This window comes from Delphinapterus leucas, chromosome 15 (genome assembly GCF_059928025.1).
Source record: "Delphinapterus leucas isolate spDelLeu-1000000601 "Yukka" chromosome 15, BTC_Dleu_Yukka2, whole genome shotgun sequence".
Lineage (NCBI taxonomy): Eukaryota > Metazoa > Chordata > Mammalia > Artiodactyla > Monodontidae > Delphinapterus > Delphinapterus leucas.
Genome location: NC_143143.1, coordinates 6,363,455 through 6,388,066, shown reverse-complemented (window position 1 = coordinate 6,388,066; position 24,612 = coordinate 6,363,455). Strand labels below are relative to the sequence as shown.

Genomic DNA, 24,612 nt, shown 5'->3' with positions numbered 1-24,612 from the left:
ATTATAAGTTAAATTTCCATATAGAGCTGGGTCTATTTCTGAACCCTGTATTCCACTCCATCCCTCCATTTGTGCTACCACCATGCTGTTTAAACTCTTGGTTTTTCCACCTCTTATTTTCCATTCTTTCCATTAGCACCTTAGAATGCTTAGAACTGAAGACTGGGAAAACCTAGTGGGAACACTGGTTCTCAACGATAAACTGCTTATCGTTCACTCTGTTCTTCCAGTTCACAGCACATGCTGAGCCCTTCCACAGGAGTCAGCGAAATGTCTAGATGATAGAGACCGGATTTTCTCGAATTCTTCACAGACGTGGAGATGGTGTAAGACTCACACAGCTTCTGCAGGTGGGACTCAAGAAGGCAAATACAGACTTCTACCACCACTTTTTCCCAGTCTCTCTAAAAGCTAATATACCACCTTCTCAATAAAACACATTTTTTAACTAGGAAGGGAAAACATGAAGCAAGCTCTTACGTCTGCCCTATTTCCTGGTCTCTGGCCACTTAGACGGTGGTGCACGTGGCAGCGATGGCAGACCTTTTACTGGAACCTCTCCGCTCTTCCAAACTGCTTCTCTTAAGTCCCTCTGCTTCTCAGGGCCCAACATCTGCATCACCCACCCCACCCCTTCCATCCTCACTCTCCCAGCAGTTTAAATTCCCAGCGACAAACACAAGGAAGACAACTGCCTGCCTTCCCCACTTTATAACAAATGTTTCCTGAAATTTTTTATTGAAACAGGTCAGTCCTGGGAATGGGCTGGATAAGACCAATCTCTAGAAATATGCCCTTCACTGAAGATAATAAAGAAAAATAAGGCAAGATAGGAATATGAAATTGTAAGAAGCCCAAGTGAATTTCTTTGACTTGTAGAATTTCTAAGTGAATTCAACATAACTGCAATTGGCAGGACAGCAGCTACAGATGACTGCCAGATCGGGGGCCGCTGGGGGGCAACTTGCTGCAGGGTTCTTCCCTCCTAAGGCACCCGCAAGAGAGCCTTCTGGCTACGAAAAAGGTAGAAATCCAGGTCTTTCATCCATTCAAGTATTTATGACTACTGTGGGCCTTAGGAGACCTTATCATGGAGGCAAAATGTTGGAACTGGCTGCACTGTGCTTCACTGGCTCTCACTACGCATGCATTCACTGACGATGGTGAACCTAGCCCCAGGCAAAAGCTCGCTGCTGTGTGGAGAAGTGCAGCAGGTGCTTGCCTGAAAGGAACCCAAAGCAACCACCCAGGCTGCCTGTGATAGACCCCAGCACCCCATCCTGAGATTCCACTCCAAAAGCTCTTGGCTCTGCTTGGCAACACTACATTTAACCCACGTGATCTCTAGTAACTCCTTTGTTTTCTAGAAATTAGGCCAGGGCTCTTTAAGGTTAGCAGGAAATAGCTCCAGGCCTTGGAAGCCCAGTCCTTTCAATAGCTAAACCATCTAAGTCTTTTCAGCTCTTACCCTGAACCCCAAGGGCAGGGGTTCTCGGCCAGGGTCAGTTTTGCCCCCAGGGGACATTTAGCTAGGCCTGGAAACATCTTTAGTTGTCATCAAGTAGATTGAGGCCAAGGATACTGCTAAACAGCCTACCATGCACAAAAAAGCCAGGGCAGCCTCCAAGACAAAGAATTTCCTGACACAAAGGGAGAATAGTGGAGAGGCTGAGAAACTTGGGCAGAGTTTAAAAGAACAAGTAGACTCTAGAGAAACGTGTTCTGCCAGTTCCTTTCCCTGTCTCAGAAGTAGACTTGAAACCAGCTTATTTTTTAAGAAACAAAGGTTCTCATACTTTTCCCTAGGCCGGGATAAAACAGGTAAGGAAAGTATTTTTAGCACACTTAATCAGCCTGCAGACAACATTCACCCTGGCATACACTTTGAGAGGCAATTTTTTAATGCGTTAGCTCCCCAGGACACACCTTGGGCAGAAAGTTACCTGGTTCTGTTAACACCCAGGGGATAAAATGGGGTTTCTCTTACAAAGGTCACACCCCTCGGGAGTGGCACCTTACCTGTCACAGCAGCATGGCCCACGACGCGCAGCCAGGCCCTAAAGTGCACGTTAGCCCTGTGTGAGGGAACTGCAGACACCCAATCATACACAGTGAAGGCTAAATATAAAGTGACCAAATATCCCTGTTTGTCCTGGAGTCCCATTTACACCACTGTCCTGACATAATTAATAGCACTTCCCTTCACTCTCAAAAGGGGCAGGAAATGCACAAGATGATCTTGTAACAACCTGTCACACCAGACAGCAAAGAAGCTATCAAAGATGATTAGGGTTATGTCCATTTAGGAGCCAATGTGAAGAGGTTCCCACTGGCCAAAAGCGAAATGATTTGAGGATCAATAAGAATAACAACTGTGGTGGATTGGTTTGAATTCATTAATGCATTTTGATTAAAAAATAATAATAACTGATCACTTTTATAAGAAGCAAAGCCACCAGATCATTATTATTGTGAAGACAGGTAAATAAAGGGAAGGAAGAGTCAAGCATTTCCTTTCCTCTAGGAACTGTATCTAATAGTGAGGGGAAATTTCTTTTTTTTTTTTGAGGGGAAATTTCTTACAGAAGCTTTCCAGCTAATAAATGAAGAATCTTTTATAATCTTTTATAGAATTAATGAAATAAATGCATTTAGGCTCCCAACATCATATGAGAAACAACCAGACATGCCACCATCTGCAATGTGTTCTTGCCAAAGTGTGAAATACAAATCTGGCTACACCTCTACACCTAAGTTTTTAGTTAATCAGATGGCAGAGAGCTATATTAAATTATGCCATGAGTATGCAAACAATAAAATTCAGAGTGTGAGAAACTCCACAGGATAAATAATTCAGTTGTTTCAATAAATGAATTTCAAGGGGAGGGGAATTTCCCTGGCAGTTCAGTGGTTAGGGCTCCACGCTTCTATTGCAGGGGGTGTGGGTTCGATCCCTGGTCGGGGAACTAAGATCCCACAAGCCATGCAGCGCGGCCAAATAAAAAATTACAATTAAAAAAAAAATTCTTTTCAAGGGGAAAAAGGGATAGGAACTATAGATTATTAGCCTTAGAAGACAAAGCAATAAATTAAAATTTACGGATCTTACTTTTTTTTTTTTTTTTTTTGGCTGCACTGGGTCTTCGTTGCTGCGCACGGGTTTTCTCTAGTTTTGGCGAGCGGGAGGTACTCTTTGTTGCAGTGTGCGGGCTTCTCATTGCGGTGGCTTCTCTTGTTGTGGAGCACGGCCTCTAGGTGCACTGGCTTCAGTAGTTGTGGCACGCAGGCTCAGTAGTTGTGGCACGCGGGCTCAGTAGTTGTGGCACGCGGGCTCTAGGGTGCAGGCTCAGTAGTTGTAGTGCACGGGCTTAGTTACTCCGTGGCATGTGGGATCTTCCCAGACCAGGGCTCGAACCCGTGTCCCCTGCATTGGCAGGCGGATTCTTAAACCACTGCGCCACCAGGGAAGTCTTCTTACTTTGATCTTAAAGAAGGTTTTTTTTAAATTGTGGGTTTTTTTTTTTAATATTAATTTGGAATTAAGCAACTGCTCAGTTTCTTAGGTATGATAATAGTATTGTGGGGTTTTGGGGTTTTTTTTAAGAATCCTTACCATTTAGAGGTATACACTGAAATATCTATAAACAACATTTGGGATTTGCTTTAAAATACTTCAACTGGGGAGGAAGATGAGGAGGAGGATGGGGTAGAGATAAAACAAGACTGGTTATGAGTATATATTAAAGTTGAATGGGCTTCCCTGGTGGCGCAGTGGTTGAGAGTCTGCCTGCCGATGCAGGGGACACAGGTTCGTGCCCCGGTCTGGGAAGATCCCACATGCCGCGGAGCGGCTGGGCCCATGAGCCATGGCTGCTGAGCCTGCGCGTCCGGAGCCTGTGCTCCGCAACGGGAGAGGCCACAACAGTGAGAGGCCCATGTACCGCAAATAAATAAATAAATAAATAAATAAATAAAGTTGAATGATGAATACATGAGGATTCATTTACCTATGTTTGAAATTTTCTATTATGAAAAATTCCTAAATAGAAAAATACAGAAAACAATATTTGACATTTGAATAGATACCAAAAATAAGGCTACTACAACCCCATGGGGAAAGATTTCTTCTGAGACTCTTTTGAGGAACTGTCCATGAGCTTTGGTCTCAAAGCGGACAGGGGAGCCCACGTGGGAAAGACAGCAAGGCCTCTTACAGAAGCTCCCTCAAGAGATCTCAACTGACTGGAAACCCAGTGTATGATCAGAGAATCTACCACTTAATTCAGGTAAACAGAAGCCCACTGATGAGCAACTCGGAGGCCACGCTGGCCCCAAACTCCCCGCCTAGCTCTGGAATACAGACCTTCCAGAAAAGGCCAAACTCAGGTCAGGTCAGCCCCCACATCACACAGACTACAGGCCAGAGGCTTAGGAAAAGCCTCTTACTGGGTTTGGCCTCCAGGTGGCTGTAAGCCTTGCCTGGCTTGTCTGGGGCATGGGGAAGAAAAGAGCTGACTCTGCATCTGGACCTCGATGTTGCTGAGAAGTAGCAGCCCAGCATCTCAGAGAATGGACATCTCACAGCGCCCTGGTCAGCGCAGCCTCATGGGGACCACTGAAGGGCCAGGAGATCATTCGCTAAATCAAAAGTAAACACCACGGTTATCTGCCAAGAAATGAGTGATAAAATAATGTTTTTCAAGGTGGACTGAGTAATGTAACTCTCTGTATTAAAGTCATTACCATTTACCTTATTTACAATGGAAAATGGGGGGAAAAAAATCCCAGTGAAAGAATATAATATCAAGAGGCACCATGAGACAAATCACATCTTGCAATTACAGGACACAGTCCAAAGACAGACTAACTTACAGTCCCGCCAGAAAACTAATCACTCAGCGGCCGGCGTCCAAAGGCACAGCATTACAACACTGCAGCACGGTCCAGGCTAGTTAGGCGGTTTCCAGAATGTCCAAGAGAAAGGAAAACCTTTAACGACGGCAAGATGATATAAGAAAGCTTAAACACATTTACAAACACTGCATCTTCTCATTTTTTTAAAAAATGTGTTTTTTTGATGCCTACAAACATCTTTGTCTTTCGTTAATTGGCACTCATGCAAAACAGACTGCTACCGTCTCATCATCTCCAGGTGGCCCTGAGGACCCCAAGTACCTCTCAGATGACAAGGACCGAGACGCACTGAGGACGGAGATGATTCAGGAACAAGAGGTAGGTGGTGGCGAATGCATTTCAGGGCCAGCTGACAGGACTGAGGCACAGGCTCAGATGCCAGGTCCAAAGGGTCCCGGGGAACAGCCACGGGTTCCACTTTGGGTGGTTCTGAAGATCAAATACATTGACCAACACGTAAGCTCCACGAGGACAGGGATTTCCCACCCCACCTCCACACCCTGCCTATTTTATTCATTGATGTACTTCAAGCACCTAGAAGAGTTCCTGGCACACTGTCGGGCCTCAATAAATATTTGTGGAACGAGTCAAGTGAGAAAACACGGAAGCAGCACATTTTATATACTGTAAAGTGCCATCAAATACAGGGTATTAATACTAGTTCATCTTTCGGCCCCATTTAATTAGAATTTTATACAGACCTGGATGTTTGTTTAAAATACTCTCATGTTTATACACTGATCAAAAGCAAAATATTAATTTCCTAACAGATGTGTGGACAGTTGTTATTGTTCAAGGAATAATGGAATGGGGAAACCACCAACGAGTAGACTGTCACAGAGACAAAGGGGGCCGCAAATAAAGTAAAATAAAGGAGGCTGCCTGAGCGACCCCAGCTGGGAGGAAAAGATCAGGCACCTGGAGGGGCAGGGCAGAAGGAGCGCAGAATGAGCCTGAGAGGACTTCCTCTCTCTCGGCACTGGCTGTGAAGGGAACTGAGGGTGCTCTGCGTCATTAACGAGTCTGCTTCCAGGGCCCAATCACAAGCTCCAGGGGAATGAGGTCTCGTCTGTCTTGTTCACGGCACTCCCAGAACCAGGCGCACAGTAGGTGTTATTTAGCAAATAAATATCTGTTAAATGGAAAAGAGAATTGGGGGAAGGAAGGGAAACAGAGCTAATGTTCTTGAAGGGACACAGCCCTCAGAAAAACGAGGTTCAAGCTGCCGACACGGGACAAGATTTCACCTTGACAACCAGACTCGCTCAGGAGGTGGACGTGAACATCCACTGAAGGACCTGAACTGAAACTCCGGATACTGCTTCCTCAAAAAGGGTAAGAGAAAGTACGAGCACCACTTGGGTAGGAGACGTGAGATGCTGTGCCCTCTGGCCTCTCAAATAAACCAGGCCTCTCCCTTCCCCTATGTGTAAGACGAGTGGAAAGAAAATGGGTGAAAGCGCCTCTCTGCCCCCAACGTCCCTCGACGCCCCCAACCCTTCAGTGAGTAAAGGGGGGCGCATCCTCCAATGAGGTCCCCCTCCGCCTGGTGGTTCCAGAAGGCCCCACCTTCTCCGGCACCTTCTGTGAGCAAAAGACGGGCATTTCGGCCGGGCGCCCTCACTGCCCTGGGGTCTCCTGGCGATGCTGTGTCTTCTGGTGCCGGTTGAGGATGGACCGCTGGTTGAAGCTCCGGCCGCAGGCAGGGCAGCAATAGGGCTTCTCCCCAGTGTGGATCCTCTGGTGCCTGACCAGGCGCTCCCCCTTGCTGAACCGCTTCCCGCACACCTGGCAGCCGTAGGGCTTCTCCCCGGTGTGGGCCCGCCGGTGCACGGCCAGGTTGGCATTCCTGCTGAAGCGCTTGCCGCACTCGCAGGTGTAGGGCTTCTCCCCGGTGTGCGTCCGCCGGTGCACCTGCAGGTGCTGCCGGCGGCTGAAGCTCTTCCAGCAGTCCCCGCACTGGAAGGGCTTCTCGCCCGTGTGGCTCCTCTGGTGGACCTCCAGGTGGTGCCGCTGGCTGAAGGTCTTCCAGCACTCGCCGCACGCGTATGGCCGCCTGCCCAGGTGGGTCCGCTGGTGCTTCAGGAGGTACTCACGCAGCGCGAAGCCTTTCCCGCACTCCCCGCAGCCGTAGGACTTGTCTTCTTCGTGGGTCCGCTGGTGTCTGACCAGATTTGAGCTCCGACTGAAGCCTTTTCCGCACTCGGGGCACTGGAAAGGCTTCCAGAAGGAGCTGTGGGTCTTGAGGTCATCAGGCAGGGGGACAATGCCGCGCTGGGGAGGGGGCAGCCCGGGCGCGTTCCCCACCGAGCTCCCGGCCTCCTGCTCACAGGTTCTTCCGAACTCCGGGACCTGGAGAGAGGCTTCCCCAAACCTCTCTGCCGGCCCCCGAGCAAGCGGCCCCTTGGGGTCTGCCGGCTGGGTCTTCGCCTCCTTTTCCTTGCTCCCCAGGCCTACAGGACAAGGGAGATACAGACCGATATTGAAACAGATCTGAAGGTAAACTTCCATGCTAGAACCTGGCTTCTAAGGGTGTCCCACTAACAATTCCTTCTTTTTTCCTTTAACCAACAACCTCAGTACATTTGACGTTCTCTGACTCTAAAACCAGACATTCCTTTACTTCTTTCCATCTGTTACGGACTGTTTGTGTTCCCTCCTAAATTCACAGGTTGAAGCTCTAAGCCCCCAGGTGCTGCTATTAGGAGGTGAGGCCTCTGGGCACTAATTAGCTGAGGGCATGAGGGTGGAGCCCCCAGGATGGGATTATGTCCTCTAAGAAGAGAAGCCAGAGCTGGCTCTCTGCACACACAGAGGTCATGTGAGCATGATCCTTCATGATGGGATTAAGGTCCTTATAAAAAAAGGAAGAGACACAAGATGTCTCTCTCCCTCAGCCACGTGATGACAAGGCAAGAAGGTGACCACCCATGAACCAGGAAGAGAGGCCCTCACCAGACAACAAATATGCCAGCAACTGGATCCTGGACTTCCCAGCTTCCAGAACTATGAGATATAAATGTCTCTTGTCTAAGCCGCCCATTCTCTGGTACTTTGTTACAGCAGCCCAAGCTCAGACAATCTCCATGCCCTTTTACAGAACAGTCTGCTAAATTTTAATGCCCTCCCTCTTAACTTCCTACTAAGTCAGACTTTGCTTTCCTTCAAAATCTAACTCAATGGTTTCCTCTAAGGAACTTGCCCAGATTACTGCCCCATCCTGGGTCTCATCAACACATATACTCAATTAGCACCGTTTATTCCACACTTACTTATGACTAACCTTGTTGCACGTGCTATTCTACGGTCATCTGAGATGTTCAGCTTCCCCAGGATCACAGACCTGTTCCAGCAATGGGGAGCTCCCGGCACTGCATGTCCTCCCTCAGCTCACTATCCCTGCTCGCACTGTGCCCTCCACCTCACCCTGTTTTATTAACCTGGGTCTCTGGGAGCCTGGCACAGGGACTGACTCAGGGGAGACGCTTCATGACTGCCGGATGAGTGAATGAACCCAGTCTGTACCAGACTACCTCTACATCGGCGTATTTATTAGGACTGAAACGCCCTTCTACAAGTCCTTCCTGTGATCCCTCTTATACCCTCTCTAAATTAATAGTTGTTTATAGAAGATCAAGAGGAAGGGAAGGAGAAGAGAGAAAAGAGGTACTAGGGAGCAAAGAAGCCAAAAAGAAAAGAAGAGGGAAATGACAGGTGATGCTTAAACGGGAAAGAGTCGTTTCAGGCAAGCCCATTAAAAGGTAAAGGGAGGGACTTCCCTGGTGGCACAGTGGTTAAGAATCGTCCTGCCAGGGGACTTCTCTGGTGGCGCAGTGGTTAAGAATCCGCCTGCCAATGCAGGGGACACGGGTTCAACCCCTGGTCCAGGAAGATCCCACATGCCGCGGAGCAACTAAGCCCATGCGCCACAACTGCTGAGCCTGTGCTCTGGAGCCCGCGAGCCACAACTACTGAGCCCATGTGCCACAACTACTGAAGCCCGCGCGCCTAGAGCCTGTGCTCTGCAACAAGAGAGGCCACCGCAATGAGAAGCCTGCGCACCACAACTAAGAGTAGCCCCCCTCTCCGCAACTAGAGAAAGCCCATGCTCAGCAACAAAGACCCAATACAGCCAAAAATAGTAAATAAATTTCTTAAAAAAAAAAAAAAAAAAAAGAATCCGCCTGCCAATGCAGGGGACACGGGTTTAAGCCCTGCTCTGGGAAGATCCCACATGCTGCGGAGCAACTAAGTCTGTGCGCCACAACTACTGAGCCTGCGCTCTAGAGCGCACGAGCCACAACTACTGAAGCCCACACACCTAGAGCCCATACTCCACAACAAGAGAAGCCACCGCAATGAGAAGCCCGCTCACCACAACGAAGAGTAGCCCCCCGCTCGCCGCAACTAGAGAAAGCCCGCGCCCAGCAATGAAGACCCAACGCAGCCAAAAATAAATTAATTTTTTAAAAAAAAGATAAAGGGAAAAAGAACGTTTCATGCCTCGTGATGTGATAAAATATGAAGGACACAGCTCTCACTTCTGATGTATTCTTTTATTTTGCACCTTTCACAAAAGTAAGTGTGCAAAACATAAAGAGCTGAAAGAATTTTCATAATGAAGATGACCATTAAATAGCAGCCACTTCAAGAAACAACATCACCAGCACCCAGAAGCCCCTCCCGTCCCCTCCGGAGACTGGTGACACCATCCTGCCCCCAGGGTAATGTGTTATCCAGGCTTTATGGTGATAAAGTTCCCAAGCTTTACATATTTGATTCACACATTGTGTCTGCTTCTTCTGCTCAATATTACGCCTGTGTGATTCACCTGTATCGTGGTGTAGCTGTAGCTGCACTACATTCCCTCTCATCAGTGTACGATGTTATACTGTAAGAGTATGTGACACTCTCCTTATTAATCTGGCTGATATTCATCTGGGTAGTTTCCAGGTTTGAGGTGTTACGTACAGCAAAATTAAAATAAATGCAATGCATGAACCTAACTGGACGTGGGGAAATGTGAGTACGAGCTAGATATTATGTATCATGGAATTTATGTTTATTTTCTCAGGCCCAATCCTAGACAGTTGTCAATGCAAGAGCTGCAATCACGTGGGAAGAACTCTCAGGAAGACTCAAGGTTGAGACGGCTAGAGGATGCTATGCTTGGGAAGCAGACCTCCGGCTCACCCAGTCTCAGCGTAAACGTTAGGGAAGTACGTGGGTTGTTTTGAAACAGTGAGCGGATAAGAGGACAAGCATAAAGCCAGAGTCTCTAGAACAGTCAGAATGGCCAGGAGGGTGTAAAAACTTGCTAGGAACACAGTGGCGGCCTTGGCAGAGGCCCGTCCCCAGCGCCAGGATGAAAGCGCTAGGATGCTGGCACCTCCATGGGTGCACCACGCACGGCTCCTGCGCTCTGCATTTACCTCGGAGGGGTTCCACGTCCTTTGCCATCACAGAAATCGCACATCTCTTCATCATGGGTGACAGCCTTGTACTGGACCCAGGCCTCCCAGTATACTGCCACTGACATTACTCTGTGATGACCGCTAGTCAAAACTCCACATTTAACTTTACAGTAGCCCTCCGCATCCAAGCTTCCTCATCCGCAGATCCAACCAACAGCAGATCACGCGGGACTGTAGTACGTGTTCATTGAAAAAATCCACGTGTAAGTGGACCCACACAGATCAAACCTCTGTTGTTAATGGGTCGACTGTATGACACGTTTGCACGTTTTAAGATGAAACATGTTTTAACATGTTTTAAGATGAAAAAAGACCAGGAGACGTCAGTACAGGTGAGTGGTCAGCACATGACTTACAAAGAAGTGATGAGAGGAGGAAAGAGAGAATCAGAAGAAACAAAGGAGGGGGCCCTTCGCAGCCACGGTTCCCCTCTCCCCACCGCCCACCCCATCCAAGCCACGGGGCTGTCACCCCTCGTCCCTAGCCCTCCGCAGTGTTCACCGGCTGTCCCTGGTGGGCCCTCGGTGTGCACTTTCCAGGCTCACCCTTCCCTCCTACCTTCTCCTGCTGCTTCTCCCCCACAAGCACCTTTCCTCCCAGCTCTGACGCCAGGTAAAATCCGGCTGCCACCTGAGACGCCCGGCCAGGGCCCTGCTTGCTCTGCAACACCAGCCCACACCAGCCCCATCCACTGCTGAGATCCCACTGCAGCCCCGTGCCCTCCTGCACCCACACACTGTGGGCTCCGAGGTTTCATGAACGTCAGTCCTGCCCCAACACAGAACTGCTAACGTGGGGCCTGCACACAAGGGAGCGCTCCATAAACACAGGCTGGTGAAAGAGATCAGAGGATCCCCCTTTCGCTGCTTTTCTCTTGCTCTCAAGCCCTCAGTCCCCTTCAACTACACAGTAGGAGTTCGTTCAGGGCATCCTAACAACCGACCTGTCTCATTTCAGCCAGAATAACTACCTGGTGTTTTCTTGCTCCTTGTCTGCTCCTCTCCTGACCCAGGAAAGCACCTCGCCAGCTCCGATGTGCCTTGGTCCACGCGCTTTCCACAGACCCATTTACTCATCTGCCGTGATATTCCCTTCCTTTATCAGTAGCATCAGGTTCTGAAATCTGGGGCAAGGACAACAACCCTGACCTACAGCTTTCACAACTCCTCAGTTTCTTACCTCCGGGATGGAAACAGTCTTACCTGGAGGTGAGACCCCGCAGTCCTGGGGCTCCACGTACTCCCCAAGGCAGTCTATCTGGGCTGGGGTCACGTGCCTCCACTCCTCCTCGGGGAAAGCCAGGGCCATGTCTTTAAATGGGCCCAACCCCTGAAACAGCACAGGAGATGGCTATGGATAAAGAAATAATCCCGAGGCAGGAGCAGTGGAAAAGCAGAGAGACACAGGGGACAACATTCCAGGGGAGAACAGAGCAGGAAGGCAGAAGGAATGCGGGTCCCTAGATGGTTCCGAGTGGGGTCAGAAGGGCCTCCCTCTCGACAGTTCAATGGCAGAGAACGATGGACTTGTCTGAGCCACTGTATTTTTGAGCCTCTGCTGCAGCCACTTGGCTGGTACCCAACAACTGCGGCCTCTAACTTCCACCGTTCAATCACCTGCACTCGATCCTCATGTTTGATGGAGACTGGGGGCTGCTGTTTAGCCCCTCAACCAGAACTGACTTTCCCTCAGAGATAAGTAAAAACTCGGGCTGGCCCTGCCTCAGGAACAACGTTGTGTTGAAATCAATGTGTCGTCGTCATGACACCGTGAAGAACTACTGTGGTAGAAGGAGAGGCTCTGACCAAATTCAAAAACTTTGATGTCCTTTCTTCATCTCCTCTAAACAATATGCTTGGAAAACAGAAGCAGCAAACAGCACAGGCATCAACCCTTGCCCAAATACGGCTTTAGTGAGCTCAAACTTGAGTCACTTCTGGGAATTCCCACAGGAGGGGTCAGAGAGACCACTCGGCTCAGGGCTCCTGGGAGCGCCCACCCGAGTCGCTTCCCTCCTGCTGACGTGGGGGGAGGATGGGGTCCAGAGGAAGAGCAGCGGCAGAAGTATCCATAAAGCGCATCCACAAAGGGCTACTGACCTCCTGGCCATCCACCACACCCTAGATCACGCCTCTGGGATTTCCACCACTAATGTCTTCCTCCTCACAATTACAAGAGTAATACTGAGTCGATGGAGGAAAAAAAAGAAAAAAAAAAAAACAAAGAGTAATCCAAATGAGTGAACTGAGCCTCATGCCTAGACCCTAAGGCAGGGGTCCCCAACCCCCAGGCTGGTACCGGACCGCGGCCTGTTAGGAACCAGGCCGCACAGCAGGAGGTGAGCGGTGAGCGAGTGAAGCTTCCTCTGCCGCCCCCATCGCTCCCCATCGCTCGAATTACTGCCTGAACCATCCCCCCACAGCCATCCGTGGAAAACTTGTCCTCCACGAAACCAGTCCCTGATGCCAAAAAGGTTGAGGACCGCTGGCATAAGGCTCAATTCAAATTAATAACTGAGGATGTAGTGGAGAAAACGAAGCCGTCACATCTATCAGAACAAGAAAGGTAGAATAATTCAACTCTGCGGACGGTGCTCTGCTGTGAGGAGAAATCTTGGGAAGGTGAGCCTCATTCAAAGCGACATCAGGATCCCTGAAGAGCAGTCACAGCTCACCTGGGATCCAGCTGTAAGGAACCCCACTGCCATCTCTTGGTCTCTGGTGCTCACTGCAGGGAGGCCAGGACCAGCCGGAAGAACTGGCAGAGCTGAGCAGGGAAATAAACCAGGAGCAGGATTAGCGCTGTCCTGCAGCAGCTCGTCCACACGCGTCTAGTGCCTGACACAGAACCCCAGGAACCATAAGGAGACTCCAGACAGGTAGGTGTGGGTGTACCCTACCCTGTTCTAACCCTGTTCTCAGCTAGGAAAAAGGGCCCGACCCAATATGCGCTGCCCTTCAGGGCTGTTCACGCTCCCAAGTCACGCTGCAGCAATAACCCGCCTTGAGATTCAGCAACACAATAAGTCACATGTCACTTTTAGGGATTCAGTTTATATGCCCACTTAAAGAAAATATCCCTACATGTCAGCTACATACTTCCTGGCAGTTTCTAGAAGGGATGTGAGGGAAAGGAGAAGAAATGATAAGAGAGCGTGATACCAGATATCCCCCGCAGAAATCAGGAGATCGAGCTATAGAAAACAATTTCACTTCATCTGTTTCCTACTGAAGTCCAGGAAGTAGCCAGGAAAACCCAGAACTGCACGCTACAGGTAACTTAGTTTATCAACTGCAGGGTTTGTAAAGGAAAGGGGAGGGGGCAGGGCACGAAGCACCCTTTTCTGTGCCCTTTCTTCCTCACTGCTTGCAGCTTACCCTGCTCCTGGAAGGCCTGTGTCCCCTCTCCAGGATCCTGGTTGAGCTGCTCCTCAGTGCCTTGGTCGAGGCCTTGAATTCCTTCCCCATGGGGCAGCCCCCACTCGGGCTTGACCTCCACGGGTCCCAGGTGGACACTTGGCTCCCAAGGACCTCTGCAAAGTGCTGTCTCCTCCTGCTCTCCCTGCACACGGCACGGAACCTAAGAACAGGCCCCAACACCTATTAGAATGAGGCCTGCATAAGGCTGTTATGAAAGGGGTTGAATTAAAACCTAAAAAAGAGACCCACTGCAGCTGCAGGGGAGACAAAGGACAAGCCGGCTCAGCTCTTCCCCAGGACATGAGTGAGAAGGTGAAAAGGAGGCTAAACTGTCTTTATCAGGCGCTGAGCAACTTCTATGCATCCATGCCATTTTACAAGGGTCCCTTCTGCCCACATCAATACTGATCAAATTCCACCATGAACAGTATCACAGAGAGATGTTATTATTATTCCAATGAGAACTTTAGCCCAAAACACTCACTATTAGAAAAAAGATTCCCCAATTACAGATGCTGAAAGTAAAAAATACAAAGCCTAGACTGTGCAGTGAATCAGTGAGAAAAAAACTGCTCTAGGAATAGCAAGGAAAACCAGAACTCACAAGAACAGGCCTTTACTGGTCCACTTTTAAGCTCCTTGGTAGGGAGTAAAAAAACAAAACAACTCTCTTAGGACTATACAGGAAGTCAGGGGTGACTGCGGTGGGAAAAGGGAGAACAAAATGAAGACAGATTGTTACCTGCAAGCAAGACAGTAACGTTCAGTCCTGCCCTCTCTTTCCCAGACGGCAATCGGGAAACTACCAGAGAGGGACAGACACATGGCCAGAGTCCCAAGGGAGCATCTGAGATGCAAAGTCACTCACTACGTGAGCCGTCTCAGCCAACATCCCAGACATGGAAACGGCACTGTTCCAGACAATGCTTCTCAGGAAGAATACTCACCAAGTGGAATTCCGGAATTCCCTGCATCACCACATGCATCTCTGCCCAAAGAGGAATGAGTCTACCAGGGCCCTTGAAATAGATCACAACTGCCTTCTTTGGACCCGAGGCTCACAAGGGAAATATGGCCAGGCCTCTGCCCTGATGACCAAAAAAGGAGCTGACAGCCCTTCCACCGGCCCTGCGTCTTCCCTGGGAATGGCTTTCCTTGATGAAAACTCCTCTGTCCTCCAAAATGTACCCCAGATGGTCGGGGAGCAGAGGAGGGAGATTCTGCACCTCATCCACTCCCACTGCTTCCTCAAACCTCTCGCTTCCCGCACCAACAGAACGAGACCCAGATCCCCCTTCTCACCCACCGCCTTGGCCTCCAGGGCTCCCTCCGTGAAGCCCTCCACCACGGCCACAAGGGCTTTGCCGCTCTCCGGGCTGTGCTCCCGAATCCAGGCGTAGAACTCCCGGGGCAGGATGGTCAGGAACTGCTCCAGCACGAGCAGCTCCAGGATCTGCTCCTTGGTGTGCAGCTCGGGGCGCAGCCACTGGCGACAGAGCTCCTGGAGCTCCCTGAGGGCCTCCTGGGGACCAGCCGCCTCCTGGTAGCGGAACTGCCGAAACCTCAGGCGAAAAGTCTCCGGGCTGGGGCCTTCCCTCGCCCTGCCCCACGGCAACTCTTTCTCCAGTTTTACCACAGGGACACCCATCTGCTGCTGACGATCTTCTGCCATCCCTGGACACTCTTTAAGCATCTTCACACTCCCTCCCAGAAGACTGAGGGTCTGTTGGGAAGACCAGACAGACAATGAGAACAGCGTAAATAAGACACAGGGAAGGTCAGGTCATCCCAGTTCTGTTCTCTACGTCAGTGAAATTAGGACTTAGCGTATACCCACAAATAGCTTAAAATCTCAAGAGAGAGACAACACTACAATCACAGAAAAATATAAGATGGGTTATAACTAGGTTAGTCACCAGGGCCCACTCTTCCAACACTAAATATACATTCGACGTGTATCTATGCCTGACCCACAGAAACCAGAACTACAACAGAGAACAAGATAGACAAGGTGCTTGCCCTATGAAACTCACATACTGGTACAGCAGACAGGAAAAAAAAAAAAAATTAGGGAATTCCCTGGTGGTCCAGTGGTTAGGATTCCGCACTTTCACTGCCGAGGGAACAGGTTCAGTACCTGGTGGGGGAAACTAAGATCCCCGCAAGTCCCATGCGCTCGGCCAAAAAAAAAGAAACAAATAAATTTAAATTATAAATGGGGATAAGTTCTAAAAAGGAAGTAAGGAGGGTGTTAATGGGGACAATCAACTTAGAGATGTGGGGACTTCCCTGGTGGTCCAGTGTCCGAGGCTCCTCGCTCCCAGTGCAGGGGGCCTGGTTTTGATCTCTGGTCGGGGAACTAGATCCCATGTGCCACAACTAAAGATCCCCCACATGGCAACCAAGATCCCGCGTGCCACAGCTAAGACCCTGCGCAGCCAAATAAATAAATATTTTAAAAATACAAAAAACCTTGGGCTTCCCTCGTGGCGCAGTGGTTGAGAGTCCACCTGCTGATGCAGGGGACACGGGTTCGTGCCCCAGTCCGGGAAGATCCCACATGCCACGGAGCGGCTGGGCCCGTGAGCCATGGCCGCTGAGCCTGCGCGTCCGGAGCCTGTGCTCCGCAACGGGAGAGGCCACAGCAGTGAGAGGCCCACGTACCGCAAAAAAAAAAAAAAAAAAAAAAAACTTGGAGAAGGCTTTTCTGAATAAATAGTGCTTAGGCTAAGACCCAACGAATGAATGAGATGAGCCAATCATTGAAAGAGCATTCCAGGCAAAAGCCTTGGGGCTAGAAATTACTCTGCAGTCTGAGAACACGCCCCAGTGCGGTGTGGCTTCAGCAGGGTGAGGAAGGGAAAGAGCTCAGAGGCAGGCGGAAACCACATTACCGAGGGCCTGGGCACACACTAAGAATTATGGGCTTTACTCTTATTCCTTATTTTAGTGGGGAGATACATGTTCTTCAAAGGTCACTCTGCCTGGGAAGTGTCAATAGAGAATAGATAAGAAGGGTCAAGAAGGGAAACTGCGCTTACCGTGGTCCAAGCAGGAGATAAGAGACTTAGATCAATGTGGTGACAGAGAAGCAAAGTCAAGACATCTGGGAGGTAAAACCAATAGACATGCTGGTGGCTAGGATGTGACGGTGTACTCAACCTAGAGAAAACAACAGAACAATATATATATATCATTACTTTAATTGATCAGAAGATTTCTAACTTGTGTAGGCTTTACCATTCAGAAAGCATGTGAGCACATACTCTCATTTAATACTTCAAGTGTCTGCTTAACATTCTATTGGAAGTTTCTGTATCTACCTATCTACCTAGGTATCTAGCTACCTACCTATCTTAAATCTATTTACATTTTCAGTCTATTCATTTTCTCTGCTGCATCAATTGAGATTTCTCTTTCCTGGCTTTCTAGCTATTGCATTTGTTCATGGTTGCATTTACCGCATTATAGCACGAATGTTTACCCCCGTGTCTCCCTCCGTCTGCCAGATTCCCTTTAGTCAGGAAAGGTCCTCACTCATCTTTTACCCCTAGCACTCGACAAACAGGCTTCCCATGGTTTCTTTAAATGAGCGTCTGGTTCTAGAACGACCACTCTCACTCTTCACAGTGTTCCGCTTTGGTTCAAGAGATCAGGGTCGTGGACACCCCTCCGTTAAGGCAACCCTGGCCGGGCGGGATCAGCCTGGCTCCTACCTGAGCCCAGCGCAGTGCGGCCCCCAGGGTCCCGACCCGCAAAGACTCGGTGCCGCGGGAGTCGGCTCCGGGGAGACGCGCCGCCCGCGGCGACAGCCTCGCAGCTGCCGAGGCCCGCAGCAGGCCCTCAGCCCGGCCCCGGAACCCCGGCCACTTCCGCCCCGCAGCCCCGCACCTGTGCCGGGCTCGCCCAGGCCCGCGGCGGATCGGAAGTGGGCGACGGACGCTGTCAGACAGGTGCGTCAAGGAAGGGCCCCTTCCGTTTCCCCTCTAGGACTCTCGGAGGCCGGTGCGTCTCGATGGTCGCTCGTCCCCGGGGACCGTTCGGGAGCGCGCGCTGGACCACCAGGGGCTCCTACCCCGCCTACCTACTCCCCTGGAGGCTCGCGGTCGCCAGGCCCCTTTGCGCCTCCGTGCCTTTGCACCTGCGTTCCCCCGGTGGGAAGGACCCTCCGGACGCACCGCCGGGTACCGCGCCTCCCTCAAAGACTTTAGAGACCCGTCGGCCAACAAGTGTTTATTGCAGCCTCCGGCGCTTTTTGCGAGGGTTAGGGGCGGAGGGTGATGGAGGGTAGCACCGAGTATTGTGGGTCCACATAAGGGGCCTCCACCCTGGGTAGTGTTGGGGGGCGTAGGCGTAGGCGCTAGTCAGGGAAGCCTTCCTGGAGGAACCGACGCCTGAGCACAGATTTGATGGATGGACCCAATAGTGAGGTCAGGTGCCCCCAGCGGAGGGAGCACGACGAGCCCAGCAAATGGTGGGGACTGGTGGCTTTCCCGCACCCTCAGAGCCGCTAGAGCAGGCGGCTGAGCTAGGTAACCTGGAGGCAATGGGAAGCCGCGGAAGGATTTGAAGGCGGGAAGGGACCGATTTTAGAAAGATACTACAGAGAAACCTGCAAGAAAGACTGAGTAAGAGGCGAGGGAGGTGGGGAGATGAGAAGACTGACTGTGGGTTAAACGAAGCTAAATAATGCAGTCCCAGAGAGAAAGGATGAGAGACAGGACCGGGGAATTCGTGAGACTAGAGATCGCAAGGAGAGTTTGGATATCAAACATATTGGGAAAGTAAAATTGGCAAAGTTTAGGAATTGATTGGATCTGGAGGATGAGAGAGAATGTGGAATCATTTAGTAAATGACAAAGGCTACATCTCATATCAATAAGAGTGGACCTTTAGAAAGCAGACAACTGGTTGGTCATCTGGAAGAAGGTAACGTTGGGTCCATTCCTTATACCACATGCCAGGGCAAAGTCCAGCCCTGCTCACAGGGTCTCCCATCCTTTTGTATTACAAATTTTGTTATCAACCCATCTTGGAAATATTGTTGGCTAGCCTCCTCATTCGCTAACATGCCCTCACATCCAAGAAGGACAAGGCTGAACCTTGTCATCGAGGACCAAGAGAAACAGCCTGATGGACTTAGTCTGTCTTGGAAAACTGAACTATACCTAGCGACTTCAAAAACCATCGTTCAGCTTGCCATGGAGAAGACACAAGGAAGAAAGCATTCTGGAAGAGGCAAAGAGAGATTGGATCAGATCACAGGTTTCCAGGTCAGCCTTGGAGAAGAGAAAGGGGTTCATCTGAACGGGGAAGAAAAGAATCAAAGATGGGTTATGGTCTAGGTTAGGGCTCAGCAAACTTTTTCTATGAAGGGCCAGATGGTAACTATCCTAGACAGAACACATAGTGTGTCGCCTGCTCTTCATTTTTACAATCCTTTAAAACTGTAAAAACCATTCTTAGCTCACAGCCAGGGCTGGATTTGACACAAGGGCTGTAGTTTGCTTACCCCTGAAATAGATTATTTTAAAATTATTCTAGAGAAGTGTTTAAGGAGCTCATTCTTAACCTCTTTTCTCAGTGATGTTACCTGCTGAGAGTGCAGGGGACAATGGTAGGTTGGAGCCTAAATAATGGAGTGAAGATTAGAATATCTGTTGTGAGGAATGATGTAGTAGGAAAAAAATCATAGAATGAATGAAAAGATTGTCAAGCAACACTGAACGACTGATATTGAAAACAAAACAAAATAAGTGACAGAATCAATCCACACAATTGTCTATGCAGTCTGGGGGCTAAGAAAACAGCTGGCTTAATCCAATAGTAGGATTGGCCATAAGGATGATTATGAAAGAATGCCAAGGGCGTGGGGGGAATGAGGGCTCTAGTGGGAGAAGGTTGTACTGAGTGACCATGGAGTCCAAGCTGAGTGGGGGAGGGACCGAAACCAACAAGAAAAACACGGAGACCTGAGGAATCAGAGGTTAGGATGAGGCCATGAAGCAGGTTTCAGGAATTTTTTCGGAAATGTTATAGGCAAACTAAGCATAAAACGCATTATCCTGTTTGTTTTCCATAAACAGAATCATACTATATTCTGTTCTGCTCTTTGCTTTTATTCAGTAAACAACATATCTTTCCACATCTACGCATACTGATCTACCCCACTCTACCAGCTCTACAGTATTCCACTGTATGTTCTGTGTTCCCCATGATTTATAAAGCTTATTAGTGGACATTTAGGCGGTTTCCAGCATTCGGATTTACCAGAAACCTGGATGAACATCGTCATACAGAATTCCTTGTGCACTTTTTGGCAAATAAATCTAAAGGATGAGTTCCCATAAATGGAATTACGGGATCTAAAAGTCACATGCATTTTAAATTTTGTCAGCTATTGCCAAATTATCCTGCAAAGAGTCTGCACCAATTTCCACTCTCACAAACAGTGGGGGATAGCGTTCATTTTCCCACAATCTCATGAACACTGGATGTCATCAAACTTTTTCATCTTTGCCAATCTGATGAGTGAAATCAGTGATGCCCACATTTTTGTTTGGACTTCTTAATTATAAGTGAAGTCGTTTTTCCTACCTTCATTAGCTACTTGTATTTCCTTTTCTGCAAACTGGCTGTTTTTACCCTTTCCTCTGTTTCTGTTGGGTTTGTTTATCTCTTTCTTACTGATATATGAGTTTTTTGAAAATTAAGGAAAATAACCCTTTTTCAAATGTTTTGCAAATATTTTCCAATTTGCATTTTGTCTTTCTTAATGGAACTCTGTGCACTGCAAAATATTATATGTTTTACATATTCAAATTAATCCTTCCTTTTTCTTTAAATCTTCTCCATTTTGTGCCTTCCATCCTCCAAGATGATTTTTTAAATCCCCTGTACGCACTTCTAAGACATTTATTGTTAGGTTAAATCTGAGGTCTGTCGGAAATGCATTCTGATCAAAGGAAAAAAAAAAAAAAGAAAATCCAGCCAGCCTTTTTTTTTTTTCCAAATGGCTAGCAAGTTTTCCTCAACCATTTATTGAAGGATCAATAACCCTTCCTGAGCTTCCCTGGTGGCACAGTGGTTGAGAGTCCGCCTGCCGATGCAGGGGACACGGGTTCGTGCCCCGGTCCAGGAAGATCCTACATGCCACGGAGCGGCTAGGCCCGTGAGCCATGGCCACTGAGCCTGCGCGTCCGGAGCCTGTGCTCCGCAACGGGAGAGGCCACAAGAGTGAGAGGCCCGCGTACCGCAAAAATAATAATAATAATAATCCTTCCTGATTTAAAAGGTTAATTTTATCAAATATTATATTCCTCTATAAAGTAGGCTTTATATTAGTACTCTTATTCTGTTCTGTAATCTATCTGTATCCTGTGTCAGGACCTGCCAAACTGTTTTAATTACTGCAGTTTTATGTTGTGCTTTTGCATCTGGAAGAGATTTTCTGTATCACTGACCGTAATTTCCCATGGTTTAAAGAAGAGATTGTTGGAGAAAAATTAAGAATGTTACCCTGAAAACTGCAAAAGAAACCAGATAAATTCTGACCTCATGCTCCTGGCCCTGAGAGACCAGGCTAGAACTAAGGATTGCTAGGGAAGTGGCATTGTCAGAAAGAAGGCAGATTTCAGGAAGATGAGCAAATGAAGCCTTTTTTTTTTTTGGCAAAGAACATGGTACTGAATGAATTGAGAGCATGGGGGCAGGGCAAGAAAGAAGGGAAAAAGGGAGGAAGGGAAGGAGAAAGGGACAGATGCAGAGGGAGAGAGGAAGAAAATTATCTGACAAGAGACAGAAGAGATGAGGTTACGTGGTGAAATACAGAAAGCCGGGAGAAGTTGTCATGACCATAAAGAGGAAACAGGTTAAGAGGCAGCAGAGTTTACTTTAAAATTTTAAAAACCTGTACTGAACATCAGAGGGCTTCACCTCTCTGGTTCTTTAATAAGAAAATGGGTAGAATCATAGATGGCCTGTCTTTAGCAGGACAGAGTGAAATGGCAGATGTGAACGTTGTTTTAGCATTAACTATAGAAATGAAGGTTATAGGAGTTCAGAGTGCTGGTATGGACAGTGTTGGATATTTGACTTATATTACCCAACTTACCCTTTAAGATTTAATATGAATTTTTGAATAGGTAATACATGTACATGATTCAAGAGCCAAACTCATATAAGAAGTTACACACAGAACTATTACTCCTCCCTCTGCCCACTCCACCCACCCCATTTTTTTAAATATAAATTTATTTATTTATTTTTGGCTGTGTTGTGTCTTCATTGCTGTACACGGGCTTTCTCTAATTGCGGCGAGCGGGGGCTACTCTTCGTTGCGGTGCGCGGGCTTCTCATTGCAGTGGCTTCTCTTTTTTTTTTTTTGCGGTACGCGGACCTCTCATTGTTGTGGCCTCTCCCATTGCGGAGCAGAGGCTCCGGACGCGCAGGCTCAGCGGCCATGGCTCACGGGCCCAGCCGCTCCGCGGTATGTGGGATCTTCCCGGACCGGGGCACGAACCCGTGTCCCCTACATCGGCAGGCGGACTCTCAACCACTGCGCCACCAGGGAAGCCCGCAGTGGCTTCTCTTGTTGCAGAGCACAGGCTCTAGGCGCACGGACTTCAGTAGTTGCAGCACGTGGGCTCAGTAGTTGTGGCTCGCAGGCTCTAGAGCGCAGGCTCAGTAGTTGTGGCGCACGGGCACACAGGCTCTACGGCATGTGGATCTTCCTGGACCAGGGCTCGAACCCATGTCCCCTGCATTGGCAGGCGGATTCTCAACCACTGTGCCACCAGGGAAGCCTCCACCCCCTTTCTTAATCTACCCCCATCTCTAAAGATTCATTCATTTATTATACGGTCTTCAAGTGTTTATTTATTTGCAAACACTAATATTCACATATGTCCCTACCTTCTCCCCTTTTCTTACACGAAAGGAAATATACTAGATACCTTGCTTTTTATCATGAATATGTCCTATCATGAAAACATTCCATATCAGTACTTAGAGACCTTTCTCATTCTTTTTTTTTTAAGCTGGTGTGGATGTAACATAATTTATTTAAAGTGTCCCCTGTTGATGAGCATTTGAGTTGCTCCTAATCATTTGTTACTGTAAAAGCTGCAGCACTTAATCGCCCTGCACCTATGTCATTCTTAAAGATGTGTGCAGGTATACCTGTTGGATAAATCCTTAAATTGAGACTTTGGTTTGGGTTAAAGCATTACTGCTTCTGCGGTTTTGTAGGTATTGCCAGATTCCCCTCAGGAGGGCTGTATCATTTTGCACTTCCATCTGCCACGCATGATGGTGCCTATTTCCCCACAGGTTAGCCAACACAACGTGTTGCATCAAACTTTTGATTCTTGCAAATCTCACGGGGAGAAATGGCATTCTGGTAGAGTGTTCTCCATTTTTTGAAATTTTTGCACTTTTTAAAATTTCTTTAACACATTAATAATAGCTTAATAATATTTTATTTATTTTATTTTAAAGTGTGTATCTGCGAAATCCAATATTTGGATCATTCTGTCATCTGCTTCTATTGGTTGTTTATTCTCTTGTCGGTCACATTTCTTCATGTCTAGTAATTTTGCATAGTATGCCAGTATTTGTGCATAAAGGAAGAGGCTCTAGGCCTTCCACAATGGGGCCATGCTTTGTTCCAGAGTGTCTATTCCAGTAAATAATAATAATAATAATAAAGCATTGCCCCATGATGGAAGAGGTTGATCATCTCGTATCAGTTTTCCTAAGCAGATGTTACTCCTTCCAATAGATTCCTTTTCAATAGAAAGGAACTTTATTTCAGTAAAGTTTTCTGAATTTTAGTTTTAAATACTTGTTCTGTTCCTTTATTTCCACTTTCTTCCTCAGGGACTCTGATTTTACCTATGTTGGACATACACACCTGAAGAACAGGCACTAGGTATTTTAGTTAGATTGTTTTTAGTTTTTTATTACATTTCTCTCCAAAAGGTATCTTGGGAGTTTCTTTCTTATAGGGAGATGATGACAGCCTAGTTCCAGTCTTTTCACTTTTCCACCTCACAAAACCCTATAGGAACAATATAGAAGTAGGCATAGAGAAAATCTACAAACTCTCAAATATGTAACGGTGGGCCAGACCACCCTAAACCAGCAGAATGAGTATGGAAAGCCACAACTGGGAGATCAGCATGGCTGGAACAGTGGGGTGGTCATACTCTGTTCAGTTTTTATTTTACAAAACTCATGTCACTTGATCATTTCCTAATATTCCTCCCTCCCTTCCTGCCCTCTAGGCTGCAGGCTGGTGTTTTGTTGTGTTTTGTTTGTTCATTTGTTTGTTTTTTGGCCATGCTGTGTGGCATGTGGGATCTTAGTTCCCCAACCAGGGATCGAACCTGTGCCCCCTGCACTGGAAGCTCAGAGTCTTAACCACTGGACCGCCAGGGAAGTCCCCTGTTTGTTTTTTGAGGCATGGATTAACAGACAGTAGTCATCGTTTTATTGAAAACACTTGTCCAAAAAAATCACTCAGAAAGCTCAGAAGAATTCAGAAAACTTTTAACAAATTTCAAACACACGCAAGATAGAATCACTTTGAGTAGGGGAAGTGGAGGGTTGATTTGACACTCAAGAGCCTCATCAAAAGTAGCAGAGACTGGTGGAGGTGGGGGAGCCAAACACAGTGACACGTGTGCACTCACACAGCTTGACAAAGGGCAGGGCACAGACTATCTTGGTCTAGATAACTGTTTCCTCCTTCAGCAGCATCTCCCTCTGTATGGAGCTCAGCTCTCCTCCCAAACTCTCCACTT

General features: G+C 48.2%; 2 protein-coding genes across 5 annotated transcripts in view; both read right to left on the bottom strand.

Annotated features, from left to right (window-relative positions):
* Positions 1 to 17,711, bottom strand: part of ZSCAN25 (zinc finger and SCAN domain containing 25) — a 52,731-nt gene extending 35,020 nt beyond the window's left edge. Inside the window, exons 1-10 of one of the 4 annotated variants that reach the window (XR_016387751.1) lie at positions 17,524 to 17,711; positions 16,849 to 16,969; positions 15,114 to 15,530; positions 13,766 to 13,967; positions 13,063 to 13,154; positions 11,591 to 11,717; positions 6,484 to 7,367; positions 5,833 to 6,046; positions 4,873 to 5,343; positions 147 to 3,424 (exon numbers count right to left, since the gene is read on the bottom strand). Coding sequence is in view for 1 of the 4 variants with exons in the window: in XM_022587822.3 (XP_022443530.1) it covers positions 6,535 to 7,367; positions 11,591 to 11,717; positions 13,063 to 13,154; positions 13,766 to 13,967; positions 15,114 to 15,500 (1,641 nt within the window). In the remaining 3 variants the exon portion in view is untranslated. Of the gene's footprint in view, positions 1 to 146; positions 3,425 to 4,872; positions 5,344 to 5,506; positions 7,368 to 11,590; positions 11,718 to 13,062; positions 13,155 to 13,765; positions 13,968 to 15,113; positions 15,531 to 16,848; positions 16,970 to 17,523 lie in introns of those variants that run through there. The other 3 variants (XR_016387750.1, XR_016387749.1, XM_022587822.3) reach the window with 3 other exon arrangements.
* Positions 17,712 to 22,174: 4,463 nt separating this feature from the next.
* The window catches only part of TMEM225B (transmembrane protein 225B), a 31,271-nt gene continuing 28,833 nt past the window's right edge, over positions 22,175 to 24,612 (bottom strand). Inside the window, 1 exon segment of the mRNA XM_022587854.3 lies at positions 22,175 to 24,611. Within this exon segment, the coding sequence (XP_022443562.2) occupies positions 24,539 to 24,611 (73 nt within the window). The 3' untranslated portion in view covers positions 22,175 to 24,538.